Raw genomic sequence first — 16,365 nt, forward strand, 5'->3', positions numbered from 1 at the left:
AAAAAAAAAAAAGAGAATAATGTGATATTTTTAATTCGTAATTACTTTGATAATCTAACAAAATCATTTTCAGATCTACCGTGTGGGGCAATAACTTTTGTCCACCTTGAATATCTCCGCTATTTTTAGAGATATGAAAATATTGTTATTACAAAAGTTGTAGGGCATCAAGAGAACTATAACACATGCTAGTCATAATTTTTTTAGGTGGAGGCGCTTCTGAGATTTCAAGGTCAACTTCATTTTTTTAAATGGAATTATATGAATTTTTTTCATTATATGATTCCCCTAATTATTCTGTATATAAAAGTATTAAGGTGGAGATATAAAAAAACCAATAGTTTACGAGATATTTTACACATTCTTTTGGTGCATATTGACAAAAAATGTTTAATAATTCGTGAACTATATTGACTTTTTGATAATCATACCTTAATGCTTTTGTAAACAGTATAATGAGGTGAATCAATTGGGGTGTGAAGAAAACACATAGTTAATTAATTTAAAACTTGTGATTCAAAATAATATGTATGATGCGTCTGCAAAAGATTATAATTTCTTAGACAATGAGAATTCACTAATTATTAGCGTTCGCAAGAATTATCTACCGCTTATCAACGTCATGTCTCAACCTGTTCACGTAATAAACCATTAATCTCTCTCTACGTCAAAGTTCTCTGGAGATAGCAACTATCAGTGCCTAATCAATTTTTATTCAGCGAGCAATGTTGCTTTTGCGAGACCGTTTTTATAGACCGGAAATGCATTCTCTCGTCGTATAATCATAAATAATCGAGTCGATGGCAGTCATGCGAGGCTCGTCCCGCGGGTTTGTCACCCCAAAGAGCTCCACCGGAAGCGCGTCGCGCATATCGGTCTGTTTTATGTCAAAACGACGCTTTTTATACGTAGATAAGGATGCGCGCGCAGCCACGCTATCTCTCTCGTAAAGCGTCCTCATTACTAGTGGCTAGTCAAAGTTTCGATTATATAATAACGCAATAATAATCTGTGGTTACAGATGTTGCGAATAAACCGCAATGCATCATTGAACATTTATAATATCCGCTATTTTCAAGACAATATAAAAGACAAATCAAAGGATATTAACAGACTTTTCATCTGTTACATAGTTATATCTATTTTCTACGACCACATTGAAAATAGTGCCACACAAAAACACATTGATTTAAATAAAGACCATAATTCTATGGATATTTTAAAGCGGGACAGGCGAAAATGATATAATAGCGTAAGTATCGATTGTCTTGTCTCAACTAGAGCCAATGTCCAATGGTGAAGCTCGTAAAGCTCAATATGCTACCGAAGCAGGTTTTTACGATTGGTGCTTTCCTCATCCGGAACGTAACGTAATACACAGAGATCCCCGAATGATGATTATTACACGAATTAAGTGCGCAAACAGGGACATTGCTGCACACGTGAATGTTTGTCATTGGTTATCGTCGTGGCTTCGCTTCTTCAGCCGTTTCGTATTTCCTCGTGCAAATCTACGCTCCGAATACCAGCAAAAAGTCGAGACGACAACGGCTGGCGCGGTGTCATTAGCGCTCTCTTTCTCTCAAATCTCTTTTCTGCCTTTATTCGCTGTGCTCTTCCCACAAGATCTATCGTTTATTTTACTTCTTCCATACCTATCTCTCTTCATCGCGGTTTCATTTCTGCGAGATCTTTACATAACAGCGCACGACATATAATTTATACATCCCTCCCGTTGCCGTAAATCAGTATGATGGTTAATGTTAATCTTTATAAAGAGAATAATAAAGAATATTAGATACTAAAGGTATAGATGATTATGCTGAAATTGATGACAAATAATGAACGGTTTGTTACAAATTTCTTATCTTAAAATTTCATAACTTTTTCTCGGTTTCTAAGATAAAATTTCATGATTTTTCCTGACGCTTTCAATAATATTTTGAAATTTTTCTGTATTTTCGTTATAATTTGGGAACCGACAAATATTTTGTTGAGGGAGCAGTTTAACAATATATATGTTACTTTATATATATAACAATATATAATATAACATAATATAATATAACAATATACAGGGTGATTCAAAATTCCCGCACTCGGAGTACAAGACGTAATACTTTACGCTAAAACAAACAATTTTTTCCTTTAACAAAATTGCGTCCGACAAATAGTTTTTGCAGTAGAGCATGTTAAATTTAATTTAATTTAATTTAATTTTAATTTTGAATCACCCTGTATATATAACAACATATAATATAACAATATATATTATATATTATATAACTTTATATATATAACATATATACTTTGATATATTATTTTGTAATATATTACTATTAATATTGTCAAATATGCTGACACTGCTTGTATTAATTATCTTTAAAATAAAGAATTTTAATTTTTTTTTGCAAAATTTCCAGATTTTCTCTGATTTCCTTGACTATTTCCAATTTTCCCTGACATTTCTCTAATTTAAAATTTTGTTACAACCCTATGTTAGAAAGTACGTCTCAGATAAGTCTCCAGTGAACTTTTTATATCGCTGAATTAACGACACTTTGATACGCGCATTATTAATTCGCGATATCGTTATATTTATAAAAGAAATTATAAAATAAAATGTCCGAAACATGCGGGCATTTAATTTTGCATAAAAACATTTTTACTTGAATTTTGAGGATATGATGTTAAACCTGCATAGCGTATGCAAAGTAACGCGTGGAATTGTAATGTTTCAACAACCCGAAGAAAGAATCCGACGAAAGTCCCTAAGTGCCTTTGCATTACCGCTATAGAAACAGACGTTCTTGCCATATGCCCAGCACGAACCAATCCCGGACGACAAAGACGTATGTGAGGTCAAATGCACATGAGTGCGGAACGTTTCTGACATACCACTGCACCATTTGACATTCTCCTTGCCCTATATATACACATATAGTGTAAAAAAGGTATATAGTATAAAAAATAATTGGCCCGAGGGAAGGCTGGTTCGAAGGAAGATCGTAATGGCCTAAAATATTTCCTCGATCGATTTTTAATTAGAAATTATTTGGTTCAACGACCAAGATTTTACGATCAAAATTTTAATGAATGCGATTCAATAGATTCTATTATAAGAGCCCTTATAAAAGAAAGTTTATCCACGCGAGAATGCGCGCGTTCGAACGATTTCTTGTTGGAGAACGTATACGATTTGTAGCTCCGAATTATCTTCTCGTAACACAGTGTGTATAGGGAACACCACGCGATCGAGGCGAGAGCTCCACCAAATCCACGGCTCAAACGAAACCTCTAATCTGAAAGTGGAGTTGAAATTTCATGGTTGAATCCTGCCAGCAGCCATTAACGACGCTTTCCTTTTCCATGTCCTTTCTTTCCTTTCTGCCCTTTCCCCCTCTCTCTCTCTCTCTCTCTCTCTCTCTCTCTCGCGCGCGAGAATGTGCGCACGAAGCATGTGTATACGTGACTGTGGCGCGTCTTTAGGCGTGGTGAGGATAGACGAAGGACCCTTAATCATCATCCCATCCCTTCACCAAGATGAATCGTGCATTTGTATACCCGCACCCCTTTCGTTCACGAGTGAGCCTGTCTCTGTCGCTTTTCTCGATTCGCTCTAGCTATTTGTCTCCGTCTTCTCTTCCTTTCTCTCTTTCTCTTTCTCCCCTCGGGGGTCATTCCCGACCGTCAAGAGTCTTTGTTCCTGGACCAACTGAGAAACAGTTAGGTCGCTTCGCTTGTCTTGGAGTCGAAAGGGGTAGCTTGTAATATGCCGATACGACTCCTTCCGTGTTTAACCCATTTCACCATTTCGCTTGTATTTCTTTTATTCATATAAAGATTTACAATCTTAGGTTCTGCATTTTAGAACCTAGACATATATATAACACGTATTGTGTAATCCTACAGTATAATTGGTCAATAAAGATGAAAGAGAGATATATATAGGGCACTTAAATGGCCAATATCTGTCCTTTTTTTTCTACGATGTAATGCTGTTAGGAAAAGGAAATTGGCCATTTTCACACTCTCTTTCTATTGATTTTCCTATTGACATGTTAGACACACTATTTAGATACGGATGGCATCTTTACTCCATTTCTGGTTTAGACCTTCGAAGTGTGAACAATTGAATGACCATACATCCGGAATTTTAATCTTTCTATGGTTGTCATATGTTATGTCGACATTATATGAAAAGTTTCTACAGCTATTTTTTGTGGCTAAGAAAGTATATACTTTTGGAACTAAAAGTAAAGTATAGGTATACATATGATATTTGGTGTGAAAGAGTTGTAGTGCAATCTGCTACGAGAATATAAAAACAGGCCTAAAGCTATCCCATTGTTTTGCCGTGACCGTGAAATAATCAGCAAAATCGCAATACGCCTGATTATTTTATCGCGCTAATGAAATTCCAACTACAGTTCGTCACCGTTCACGCATCGCCGCTTCGTCCCGATTCTTCATTTCCGTTTTTGAGCCCCGTCGTGGACGCAGATGTTCAACGAGGGCACGTCGACATCCGTGGTCGGATCGTAAGAACCGAGAGATCGACATGCTGCACGTGATCCTCTCATGTTACCCAATGGTGCTCGAGTACAACCGGTCAGCTTCAGAAACGGCTGACTCAATTTCGTTTCACGATTTGATAATCATTACTGCGAAAGCATTGGCTGCGTTCAGTGGGAAAAAGTAGCTTTGCGATTATTGTAAAATGGTTTAATATGATATACATTTAAAAAGAACCAAGAGCAAGACCGATTATTAAAGAATTTTACAACTGTTATAAAGTTGCTTTTTCTGTTAAACACAGCCAATGCGTTTAATAATTTATATACAATATATACAAGGCTTATTTTACATTTACATGTATCTTGAGGAATATTTGAATTTAATGATTTAATGATTTCTTGTAATTATTTCGAGAGTTACTTTGCCTCTTTCTAAAGTAAAATTTGATATTGATTCGACAAGTAACCGAACGCCTTAAGTTAAAACCTCATCAAGTTAATATGAAATTCACTGGAGATTTTGTTGTGCTTGTTTAAATTCCGTAAACGAACATCGAACGTTAAGCATCAATTTCTTCAACGTTACTAATTAAAAGTAAAACCTTTTTCTAGACTTTGTTTCTAGACGTCAAACACGTAGTATTCGTAATTAAAATGTATATACCTCGTACATCGCGCGCGGTGCATCGCGATCAGTATCATGTCACGGCCGGACATACCGACATAACTTTTATAGCCGCTTTCGAGGGAAATTGGAGTAAATTACGAGCGTGTTTGCCGAGCGTCTTGCCCCGTGTACGTGTATAATTGTGTACGTGTGTTTTACTTAAAATTCTTTGACGGTGCTCCCTGGACGGCCACACGAAGAATAGCCACGTTCTGACAGCAGCCGAATCGCGATGACTCACGATTTATATCCATAAGCCGAATTATACATCAATATAAGTATAGTACGTGTGAGAAGAAATAATTGCGGTAGTCTGTGTGTAGTCTTGTTTGAAAAGATACATAATCGAATTCGTCAGGTGCGGATTCGTCGCAATCCCTTTCATCATAGGTATCTATTATGCAGTCGAAATAGCGGCGCTCGTTTCGTGATGAAAGTATATACGATACCGCTACATCAATTAACTGTACTTAAATGATGATTTCTCGGTTTCAATACTGTCATCGTTTCCGATAGCCGCGGATCTATTGCAAAATCCAGTCTCGACAGCGGCTTTACAGTCGGAAGGACCGATGACTGGCAAACGACGAGGGGCCCTGAACCCCGTGTATAAGGTATGTACTGGTCCAGAGAGCGCCCTTGCCTTCGCTCTCCGTCAGTTTTTTCATCGTCTGCTCTCGGGCTGCCGCTTTTAAAGCGATCGTCACGGGCACCGCGCTTTTACGCGGTTCTTTCTCGGCAGGTGTGTGCGCGCGCGCGCGTCTTCTCTCGTTGTCTCTTCCTTCTCGTGCTACGGAATTACATTGTCGCGAAAGAATGATACTGAGAGAGAGAGAGAGAGAGAGAGAGAGAGAGAGAAAGAGAGAGAGTGCGACTTCCTTTCCAAGATTATAAAAATTGGGAACAGTGATTAGTTCAGTCACTGACTTCTTTTTAACTTTGTTTAATCAAAATTTGACTTATTTCTCGATATAATCTCCTTTGAAAAAAAATCACTGATTTATCAAACTGCCTACAAATATGTACAGATTTCTCTCGATATAACGATAAGCGTGGATTTTCAGAAGTTCGATGCACAAAACGGATGATGTAATCCGAAAAGGAAGATTATATACTTATTGTACTGTCAAAAGGAAGCTTATGCAGTTTGCGTACAAAACGAGAGGAAAAACATAATACCGTTTATGCTCCACCCGAGGTACATGCATTCAATGCATTGCCGTTGCGTTCGTAACGTAGAGAGTCTAATGTTCAACAATAATAAAAAAAAAAGAAAAAAAAACAATCATCACTCGCTGCGATCATAAAACAACGCTCGAGAAAAAAGGCGTGAATAAATTAATATTACTATTTCAGTGTAAACGAACTATGCAAATATACGCGCGTTTAACAGGATCTTGAGTGTTTCATTAAATCGGATTGAAAAAAATTAAAAGATGACTGAGAAAAGTGTGACCGAGCAGACCCCGATTGCTCTCAGTCTGATTGGAACTGCGTACTGTTTCGGTACGTTTCGCGGCGAGAGCCTTGAATCAGTCACGTATACAGCGATGAAGTCTCTTTTTGGGGGAAGGTTCCGATTGCCTACAATCCCGATTGCACCGCACTGCTTGCTCTGATTGGCCGATTTAAAAATAATATAAACTCATTGGTAAAGCAAGAGAAAAGTTACTATAGGCACAATATGAGTGGTGCGTGGATTGTAGACAAACGGGGTTTTCTCCTCTTTTTGAGAGTCATCGCGACACGAAACAGATTTTGTCATTGATCCGCACACCCATCGAAACTATAATTCGTTATTTGCTTGCTTACGCCTGCTGTAACGATCGTTATTAACTATTTACAACAGTCCGCGAAGTTTAAATTGCGCACGTATATTGTTCTCGTGGATGATGATACTTTAATCGTTTCACTCTTGTGCTCGACAGCACAACCATTGTTTCTTTTTTCATCCGACTGGAAGCAATTTGTTGGGCAATCTGTGCGCATATGGAACACGCGAGCAGACTTTGTTCTCATCTAGAAAGTGTCAATCTCGAAGAGTAATTTGTGACTAGCATAGTACACACATAGGTCTTTACTGTTAAGTATATGCTAGAAAAAGCAATGGCAACCTAATCCTTTCAGATAAATATTTTATTTTCAACGTCCATCAAAACATAAATCAAATTTCTACGATTAATTTCAAAATACACAACGTCGATAACGTACGCATATTTAGTAAATAATGGACATTTTCAGTTAAACTGAATCAATTAATTAAGTTAAATTTAATTCCATAATTTTTAATTAACGCGACATTAAGCAATAGCGGCATATAGAAATGAATAAAAATAACTGGAATTGAATATAATTTGGCATTATAAATTTAACAATGTTGCAGTATCAAACAACAAATGACATCGCGCCGTTAAAAATTTTTAATTGAACAATTTAATTGTATTTTATGGTGTACGTATTCAGAATGCGTTTTTTCAATAAATATGCTGCTTTTGTTTCTTAAATTCTAAAATGCTATAAATATAAAAAGGGCAACGAGCCAAGTAAATTAACGAACATTTGTTTACCCTTTTTATATACTGTTTTATACATATTGAGACTTATATTATTACTTTTATTCTAAAATTCTGTTTCTGCACAGAATTCAAAACTCACAATCAAATAAAGTCTTCATTTATCAATTGTCATAAAAATTTCTCACGATACGTTTATTAGATAATTCAAATTAATGCTAGAACATTTTTCAACCTTACAATTTTCTCAAACTCTGTCAAAGTATTTAACTCCGTTTAGAGTTCAAAAATCCAAATATTTATCTTGAATATTGAATATAATCTTTATTTTTGCGTTCACTAAACGTTAGAAAATTCATTAAATTTTCACCAGTTTATGTATTGCTTCGTAATTTTTCACGCGTTCACTTTAAGTGTAACGTTTAAAATTAAAAAACATTAGAAAATTCATTAAATTTTCACCAGCTTATGCGTCGCTTCGTAACTTCTTATGATCTCAATTGTTTTATTCGTTTGATTTTTCTGCGATAAATTGCTCATACGTAAATTGCTCTTTCGACGCTATAATTTTGCATCGTAATGTATGATCAAGCTGAATGCATTCTATCTCATCTAAGATGCGTAACCTCGCGCGCAACCTTACAACTTGCGTCAACGTTTATTTCAACGATTCTTATAACGCGTCTTGTAACCTATACAGGACGAATCAGAAAAAGTCGGCATCTCTTCGAAAAATTACTCTATTAATATGTTAGACTTTAAACATAATAGACCTCAAAGTTTAATCTGTTTACGTGAATTTTAATTGATATCTTCTTATGATCACAGATTTATATTATCTAAGATTTAATACTAACATACTAAAACTGCTGCTGTACCATTTTTTATTTAATAGTTTTTTTGAAGTTATACAGATTTGTAAGCGGAGCTTTAGATTTTTGTAATTTTTTCCATAAATAATTATAATGAATTACACGTAATTTTACTTTTACGGCAACCTTTTCTCGCGAAAAATTAGATTTATTTTGAATCGCAATGAATAAGCTAATTTAGATTTGCGGTTCTATCTCTCTCTCTCTCTCTCTCTCTCTCTCTCTCTCTCTCTCTCTAGTATGTGTGTGATTGAGAGATTTAAATTTAACATTTATTAGTTTAGTACTTTCTGAACGTCTATTAACAATTACGCAGGATTTTAACATATCATTTTTGTCTGATTTTAACGTATCATTTCTTTCTTTAACACACTTTATGATTTAAAAGAATATATCCCTGATGGAATCAATACAGGAAATGCGAAAATAAAGTTAAACAAGTAATACACCCCTAAATGAAATCGCGATACCTCGGGACGGAAATCGCCAGGAGACATTTACGGTAACTCCGACTTGTCTGTCAAAATGCTATCATGCCACAGTTTAACTCATGCGTGTGTATATTTACCTAACAAACAGCTGTTCCTGGTTATTCACCCGCCAAGACACCACGGTCGCTCCTGCAAAATGGAAAAATCGTATATCAGAATATCGATCGGAGTTGAGCGATCACGTGAAAGAGCGCGCGGAGGATGGCACGTTGGGACGGTGACACGTGAGGAGGGTATATCCCGGGCGATGATAACACATCGCCGCCGTGTGCCCGAATCGCGCCGAGGAGCAGAGATCGGCGGCGAGAGCACGGAGAAACCGCGCGTTCACGCAAAAATCACTAACCACGTACACGTGTGGGAAACGTTAGCGAGCTTTCGTTGGTCGCGCATCAGAACGCGGCTGCGACAGCAGCCGCGGAACCAAAGCGTAAACTCGCGACGCGGCGAAAAACGTATCGGAGCTCTCATTCGTCTCTCGTTGCGATCCTCGCTCGAGTTTCTACGCGATTTCGCGCGCGACACGTCACACAGCGCACTCCTATACATATACGCACGCACGCATCTCCACACACACGCACACATACACACGCACACACACACACACACACACGCACACACACCGTGTAAATTGATGGTGCAGGTGGTGTTGTTGCCCCTGTCGAGCACGACAACGCTGGTAGCAGCTGCCATGTTTGAGTCGCAAATGCGCTACCGGCCGGTCGCACGACGCGACCAACCTTTGTCCGACGCCCTCGAACTCACCCCCACCTGCGCGCAACTTCACGAGAGATCTCGTCCTGCGCGGCGCGCGGCGCGACCCCTCGCGGTCGGTTGGATCAACCGGTTTGAACTGAGCGTCGAGTCGAACGGCGGATCGACGCACGGTATGCCTAGCCGCGAATCTGTATACCGGCGGAGGTCGAATCTCTACTTCGGCTGACTTCAGTCGATATTCATAGTCGATTAATTTTACAAATACTGTTAGTCGATATATTGAATAAACGGAACATTCTTAATTGCATTTAATAAAAAAAATTGATAATCATCATTATATATATAATCATTTTGGAGATGGCTGATAATGAAGTATCCTAAAGTCGGTATATTTTCAGACTCGACTTTATACATATATTTATTAAACTGTTACATTTTAAATGGAATCTTAAAATCTCACATGAATCGCAATTACAAAACAATATTAGCATTTCAAAATATTTGGACGATTTTGAAATAATTAAGAACGAAATATGAACACCGGCCTAAATGCACGAACCATCGTGAAGTTGGTCGATAATTAAGTTTTCTGAAACTATATCTGACAGATAGCGCCCTCTACTTGTAAAAGAAATTGAATGCACACATTTAGAAGCAATAATGTTGGCGTCGGATATCATATCATAAGAAATTAACCAATCATGACCGATTGTTTTCACCTGTAATTGGCCAATTTCTTACGACATTTGACAACAGCTCCCGACTTATTGTAGAACGGGCTTAAACAATGCACTAAACGTTTTCAATTATTCTTAAATAACTTTTAAACCAATCAGAGAATTGTGCTCAAATTGTACATATAGATACAAAATTAAGAAAAACAAAAGGACGCTTTTTTGTATACAAAATAGTAAACATGGAAATGGCATTGTAAGAGTCAAATAATTAAGAGGGATATTCTAAACAACAATTAAACCATATATATTTTAAATTTTAGTTACTGTGACAAAACTTAAAACTAACTTATGATATAACATCTCTGTCATTTAATGTTATATCATAAGTTTAGTTTTAAGTTTTGTCACAATAACTAAAATTAAAAATATATGGTTATAATTGTTGTTTAGAATAACCCTCTTAATTATTTGATCTTACAACGCCATTTCTATGTTTATTATTTCATATAGATACAATCAGACGAAATAATAGCAGAATAATAAAACATATGAAAATAGGTACATACTAAACATCCTTGTAATCAATGAAAAATACGAGTACATATTAATTACGTTACGTCCGTGTGTTCGAAAATCGGAAGCGGCGAGAGTCAAAATTTGGCGCGCGGCGTGGCGCCTCGACGGGGCAGACAACGGCAACGTCGCGCGGAGCCGGCTGCGGGGAGAGGAGGAGGGGAGGGGGGGAGGGCGGCGAAGATGTGGCAGCGTCGCGTTGGCCGCGCCGCGGCGGCGGCGCAGCAGTGAGATGAAACTCGGTTGATAGACGGCTTCGCGTTCTTCCGCTGTACGGTGGTGATGTGTCGTCGTTCACCGCTGTGCAACGCTCGTGCCGTCGCGCCGTCGTGTCGTGTCAGCTCGCCGATTAATACGGAGTACGGTGATCGCGCGTCAGTGGCAGCGGCGACGGCGGCGGCGACAACGACGACGACCGGCGCCGACGACGACGACGACGGTGGCGCGCGTCGCGATTAATAAACGGGCAGTGTGTGGTGCTGCGGAGGTAGGAACGATGACGAGCGGAGGTACAATTTGGGTGGCGACTTGAGGGCAGAGATGTTGAAATTCGGCAGCAAGAGCGACGTGACGGTGGTGCATCGCGCCACTATTCGACTGTTCGACGACAACGAAATCATCTACTGCGACTTTCAGGTGAGGGAGAACGCACACCGCGCGCCGCTCTCCGTTCCGCTTCGCGGCCGCGCGCCCCGTGGCGATCCGCGCGCGCGAGCGACTCTCTTCTTCGCTACCCCCTTGCGGGTTTCTCTCTCTCTCTCTCTCTCTCGCTCTCGCTCTTTTTCTCATTCCCCTGCGCGTTGTCATTCGGGGTTGCGTTCCGAAATTCGACCCTGTCAACTCCGAGTGTATCTTTCATCTTTGTTGTTCGCCGAATGTCGAACAAAGATAAAAGATACTCGGAGTTGACAGGGTCGAATTTCGGAACGCAACCCCAATGAGTGTCAGCGTCAAACGGAAGAAATCCGAGAGCTGTTTATCGGTTTTTTAAATTCTCTATACACTTCCGATAAGGAGATTGAAACCATCAAAATAATGTCAATTCACGTCATATTGACTGAATTTAGTCATGATAAAAATCTCGATCTCAAATGACTTAAGAATGATTTTATATTGACTTTCTTTTTACTGTCATCCTTTTTTATTTTATCAATCAATATGACGTCAAATTGACATTATTTTGATTGTTTCGTTCTCCTTGTTTTGGACCTCATTAATGCCATACACTTGCCGAAACGGGGACAACGCGAAGATTAATTTCAATGGTTGTCGTAACACGCGATTTCACCGTGCGATTACAATTCCAAAAGATTTCAACACAGACTGTTAACAACTTAATATAAACTTTGTCCCATTTCTCGCGCATTCTTTCTCTATTTCTGATTGCTCAATCAATTTGGAATCTTTATAGCATCTTTCGAATCTTTTGCGCTGTCCATAGCTTTGTGTATAATTAAACTTTACTTCGGAATTTTGTAAACCTATATCTGAGAGAGAATGTAGTATTTCCACTGAACTCTCTTAAGAGGAAATTTTTTTTTTTTTCTCAGCTTTTATGAGAAAGAGCTTTTCTTTTTCAATTTCTCGTAACTGAAAAATTGTTTTGCGATATTTTCTCAAAGGAAAATTCAAGCTAATTAAAAAGAATGTTTCATTAAAAAATAATATGCGAGAAAAAGGGAGATACTCTTTCAAACATATAACATAATCTCTGAATATATATGTGTATATATAATTTGATTTAGTTTTTGTGTTTGTAAAATTATATTTTTACAAATATACTCTTTTTATTTAAATTCGTTCAATGATAAATTGAACGACGCAATTGTTTTTGTGTTTACAAAATGACAAATTTCGGTATGACGGATGCTTGGCACATTAATGAAATATTAATAAATTCAATAGATTATTACATAATCAATATATAATCTTTTTATATTTTGTCGTGCTGTAGTACTAGATTTCTTAATGATTGCCACTAATGACGATATTAAGGACGTACTTTGGATGTATCGCATTCTTTTTTTTTTTTTCATATCTTACAACAAGAGAGAAGAACAAAAAGAGAAAAAGGAGTGGAAATATGACAGACAGCATTTCTTATTCTTTTCCGACATGATGATGTCACGATGATTACTGCATCGCTTAGCAATTCAAATCGATGATGAAAGGCACATAAATCTTGAAGATTTGCGAAACGTGAGGGAACATAAAATCAAAAGTCGTCAAATATCATTTTCACTGAAACATGTTCACCTCGATGTTCACGAATATTTTATGCGAAATTGGTCGTTATGACTTATATTATTTCACCTTTATTTATTTATCTGTTTTTTTGCGAATGTATCAATTTATTCTGCACTTTTATGTTCTTGTCTGATCTATTTATTGATGAAAATCCATTTTCTATCATTGATTATAACACTTATTTCGAGATACCTCTTTTTTTTTTACTCCACATCTACTCCACGTGTCGTTCGCATCTCTGATAGCGATATTTAGTCGTGATTAGGATTGAGCACCGCTGAACTGAATGCGGGGGTCGAACCGTGACTCTGTAATCGCAGCCATGTGGATCCCTTTGACGTTAGTCTGGTCGCAGTGACGGCACCCACTGGATCGATTCCAGAAAATCGTCTGTACACGCGGTTTTACACTGTCAAAAATGTCCAATCATTTGAGCTGACGCACAGCGCTTAAAGTGTCTACAATGAGATTAATTTTAAGTCGTAAGATTTGAAGTTTTAGGCCTTAAGACTCGATCCTACCAATGCAAAATTAATCTTGCTTTATCTACACTTATCTACACTTTATTTTTTTAATTCTTCAAATTAGAAAAAGTAACGAATAAATTAAACTTAAATAAAAAAAATTTGATCTTAAACAGTGATATTTTAAGACGTGGAATTTTTAAACTTTAAGCTTTAAGTCGTAAGAAATTGATCAATCGTGTAGCGTTTTTCACTGCATGCTCTACTATTGATAGATCAACTAACAGCGTAGAGCGTGTGATATTATTAATCCAACTTACAAGATCGGTTTAAACATTGCTGTAATATTGAAAATGTTAATCGTCAATTATTCTCCTCTCATCCGATTGCGCTCAAAATTAGTCAATTTCTTATGATGCTGAAGCTATCGGCCACTTCTAGCAGCCACATGCGAGACACCAGGGACGGATAGTAGTGTGTCTCTGTAAAGTTATAGCACCTCAACTTTAAAAATCGGAAATTTTAATAACAGTACTGCTTGCACCCGCAATAGTTCTAGAGTTCCTGAGAGGTTTCATCAATGGTACTGTTGATTTAGGTAAACAATTTTAAAAAATATGCGGTGCTAACTTCGTGTGGCACCGCAAGATTTGAAAAAGCCGATTTTTATGACGGAATCTCACAGTACTCGAAGAGTACTACAGTTCCTGATTATAACAATAGTACCGGCTATTAAATATTTTTAAATAAATTTTAAAAAAAAGTGCTAGCACCTCAAGTTTCGAAATAATTAATTTTCTTTACGCCATTTTTTTGTATTCGCAGAATACTACAGTTCCTAATAAGTTTTAGTGACATTACCGGCCTCTTCAATATGTTTAAACAATTTTTTAATCATCGCGCAGCCACCGCACCTCAACAGTAAAGTACCTTTAAACAGCCAGTATTGGCTGACTTTTTGGCTTTTTCCGACAGAACTACAATAATACCGAAGAAATATGTAGTTACAGACCGACGTACTCTTCGTTTAATATGTTTAAACAATTTTTTAATCTTTTCGCTGACACCGCACGTCTAGATGAGAGGTTGATCGAAATCAGAGAGTTCTATGAGATTTATGGTACGTACAATTTTATTTACAAAATTAACAAATAATTTTTATCATCAGAACTCTTCGGAAGGCGTTAGGATACATCCGTAGCTGCACTATAAGTATCATAAGTCTCATAGAACTCTTTGATTTTGACCAGCGTCTCATACATACAGGGTGCGCCACCAAAATCCGGACAAATCGAACAATTTCTTTAAACAAAACTATAGAGCATGATTATTCGATATATCCCTCATTAACTTGAATAACGGCCTCTATTCTCGTTCTGAAGCGTTCGGACGCACGCTGTAATGTAGCGCTGTCCATGCAGACAAATTCTGCCTCAATAGCGGTCCTAAATGACATCACATTAGGATGCCGAGACTTGTTAATGACCCTTTCAACTACGCTCCATACGTAGTAGTCCAAAGGATTTAAATCTGGGCTGTTGGGAGGCCAGAATTCCTTGGACCAAAACATATCGACATTGTCTGAGAGCCAATTTTGAATCAAATGACTCATCTGTCGTATCTTTAATGTGTAGGATTTGTATCGAAGGTCCTTCTCGGCAATTTGACGCATTGTTGGCTCGCTTACACCAATAATCGATGCTAATTTTCGCAACGATTGCCCTGGGTCATCCAAAATCAACGTTTGAGCCTTTTCAACGACTGCGGGGGTCCTCGCGGTGCGTTCTTTCAAGTGACTCTTCCTCGCTGGCATACTGGAACCTTCTTTGGACTGCTTTAAAGCCATAAATTTGGCCACACACACAACGTCATAAATGGTTGATCTTGAGTATCCAAAAAATCGAATTATTTTCATTGCTGAACGCCCAGCGCGAAGATCTTTGATGACCGCGGCTCTTCGATTATATTCCGCACTTGGTTTCAACATTGCGGACATTTTGAGGATATGACTATTTACTAGAAGCATCAGGTTTTGTTGGAAAGCCAACGATATCCTTTGGCGGAGGTACAATATAGCAAAAAATTTAAATTGAAATTTGTCCGCATTTTGATGACGCACCCTGTATACCCTGAAAAGCGCTTTTCTCGAGTTTTAAACATTGTTTAAATAATTTTTGAATAACTTTTATTATCAAAACTCTTTGGAAGGCGTTAGGATACATCCGTAGCAACATGATAAGCACCATAAGCCTCATAGAATTCTCTGATTTCGACCAGCGTCCTACATATACCTTAAAAAGCCCTTTTTTCGAGTCTTAAAAATTGTTTAAAAAATTAATAAATAATTTTTATCGTCAGAGCTCTTCGGGTTGTGTTCGAATACATCCGTAGCTACACGATAAACACTTAAACATCATAAGTCGCATAGAACTCTTTGATTTCGACCAACATCTTGTGCATATACTCTGAAAAGTGCTCTTTCGTGTCTTAAAAATTGTTTTAAAAATTTGCAAATAATTTTTATCATCAGAACTCTTCGGAAGGCGTTAGGATACATCCGTAGCTATACGATGAGCATCATAAGTCACATAGAACTCTCTGATTTCGACCAGTGTCTCATGCAATAC

At 37.6% G+C, this 16,365-nt stretch overlaps 2 protein-coding genes across 2 annotated transcripts in view; one reads left to right on the forward strand and one right to left on the reverse strand.

Moving 5' to 3' along the window:
• Window positions 1-9,753, reverse strand: part of LOC108780741 (glucose-6-phosphate 1-epimerase) — a 33,921-nt gene extending 24,168 nt beyond the window's left edge. Inside the window, exons 1-2 of the mRNA XM_018548540.1 lie at window positions 9,684-9,753; window positions 9,138-9,189 (exon numbers count right to left, since the gene is read on the reverse strand). Of these exons, the coding sequence (XP_018404042.1) occupies window positions 9,138-9,189; window positions 9,684-9,753 (122 nt within the window). The remainder of the gene's footprint in view (window positions 1-9,137; window positions 9,190-9,683) is intronic.
• A 1,539-nt stretch (window positions 9,754-11,292) lies between these two features.
• The window catches only part of Frmd5 (FERM domain containing), a 46,999-nt gene continuing 41,926 nt past the window's right edge, over window positions 11,293-16,365 (forward strand). Inside the window, exon 1 of the mRNA XM_018548537.1 lies at window positions 11,293-11,663. Coding sequence (XP_018404039.1) covers window positions 11,568-11,663 — 96 coding nt within the window. The 5' untranslated portion in view covers window positions 11,293-11,567. The remainder of the gene's footprint in view (window positions 11,664-16,365) is intronic.

This window comes from Cyphomyrmex costatus, unplaced genomic scaffold (assembly GCF_001594065.2).
Source record: "Cyphomyrmex costatus isolate MS0001 unplaced genomic scaffold, Ccosl1.0 scaffold727, whole genome shotgun sequence".
Classification (NCBI taxonomy): domain Eukaryota; kingdom Metazoa; phylum Arthropoda; class Insecta; order Hymenoptera; family Formicidae; genus Cyphomyrmex; species Cyphomyrmex costatus.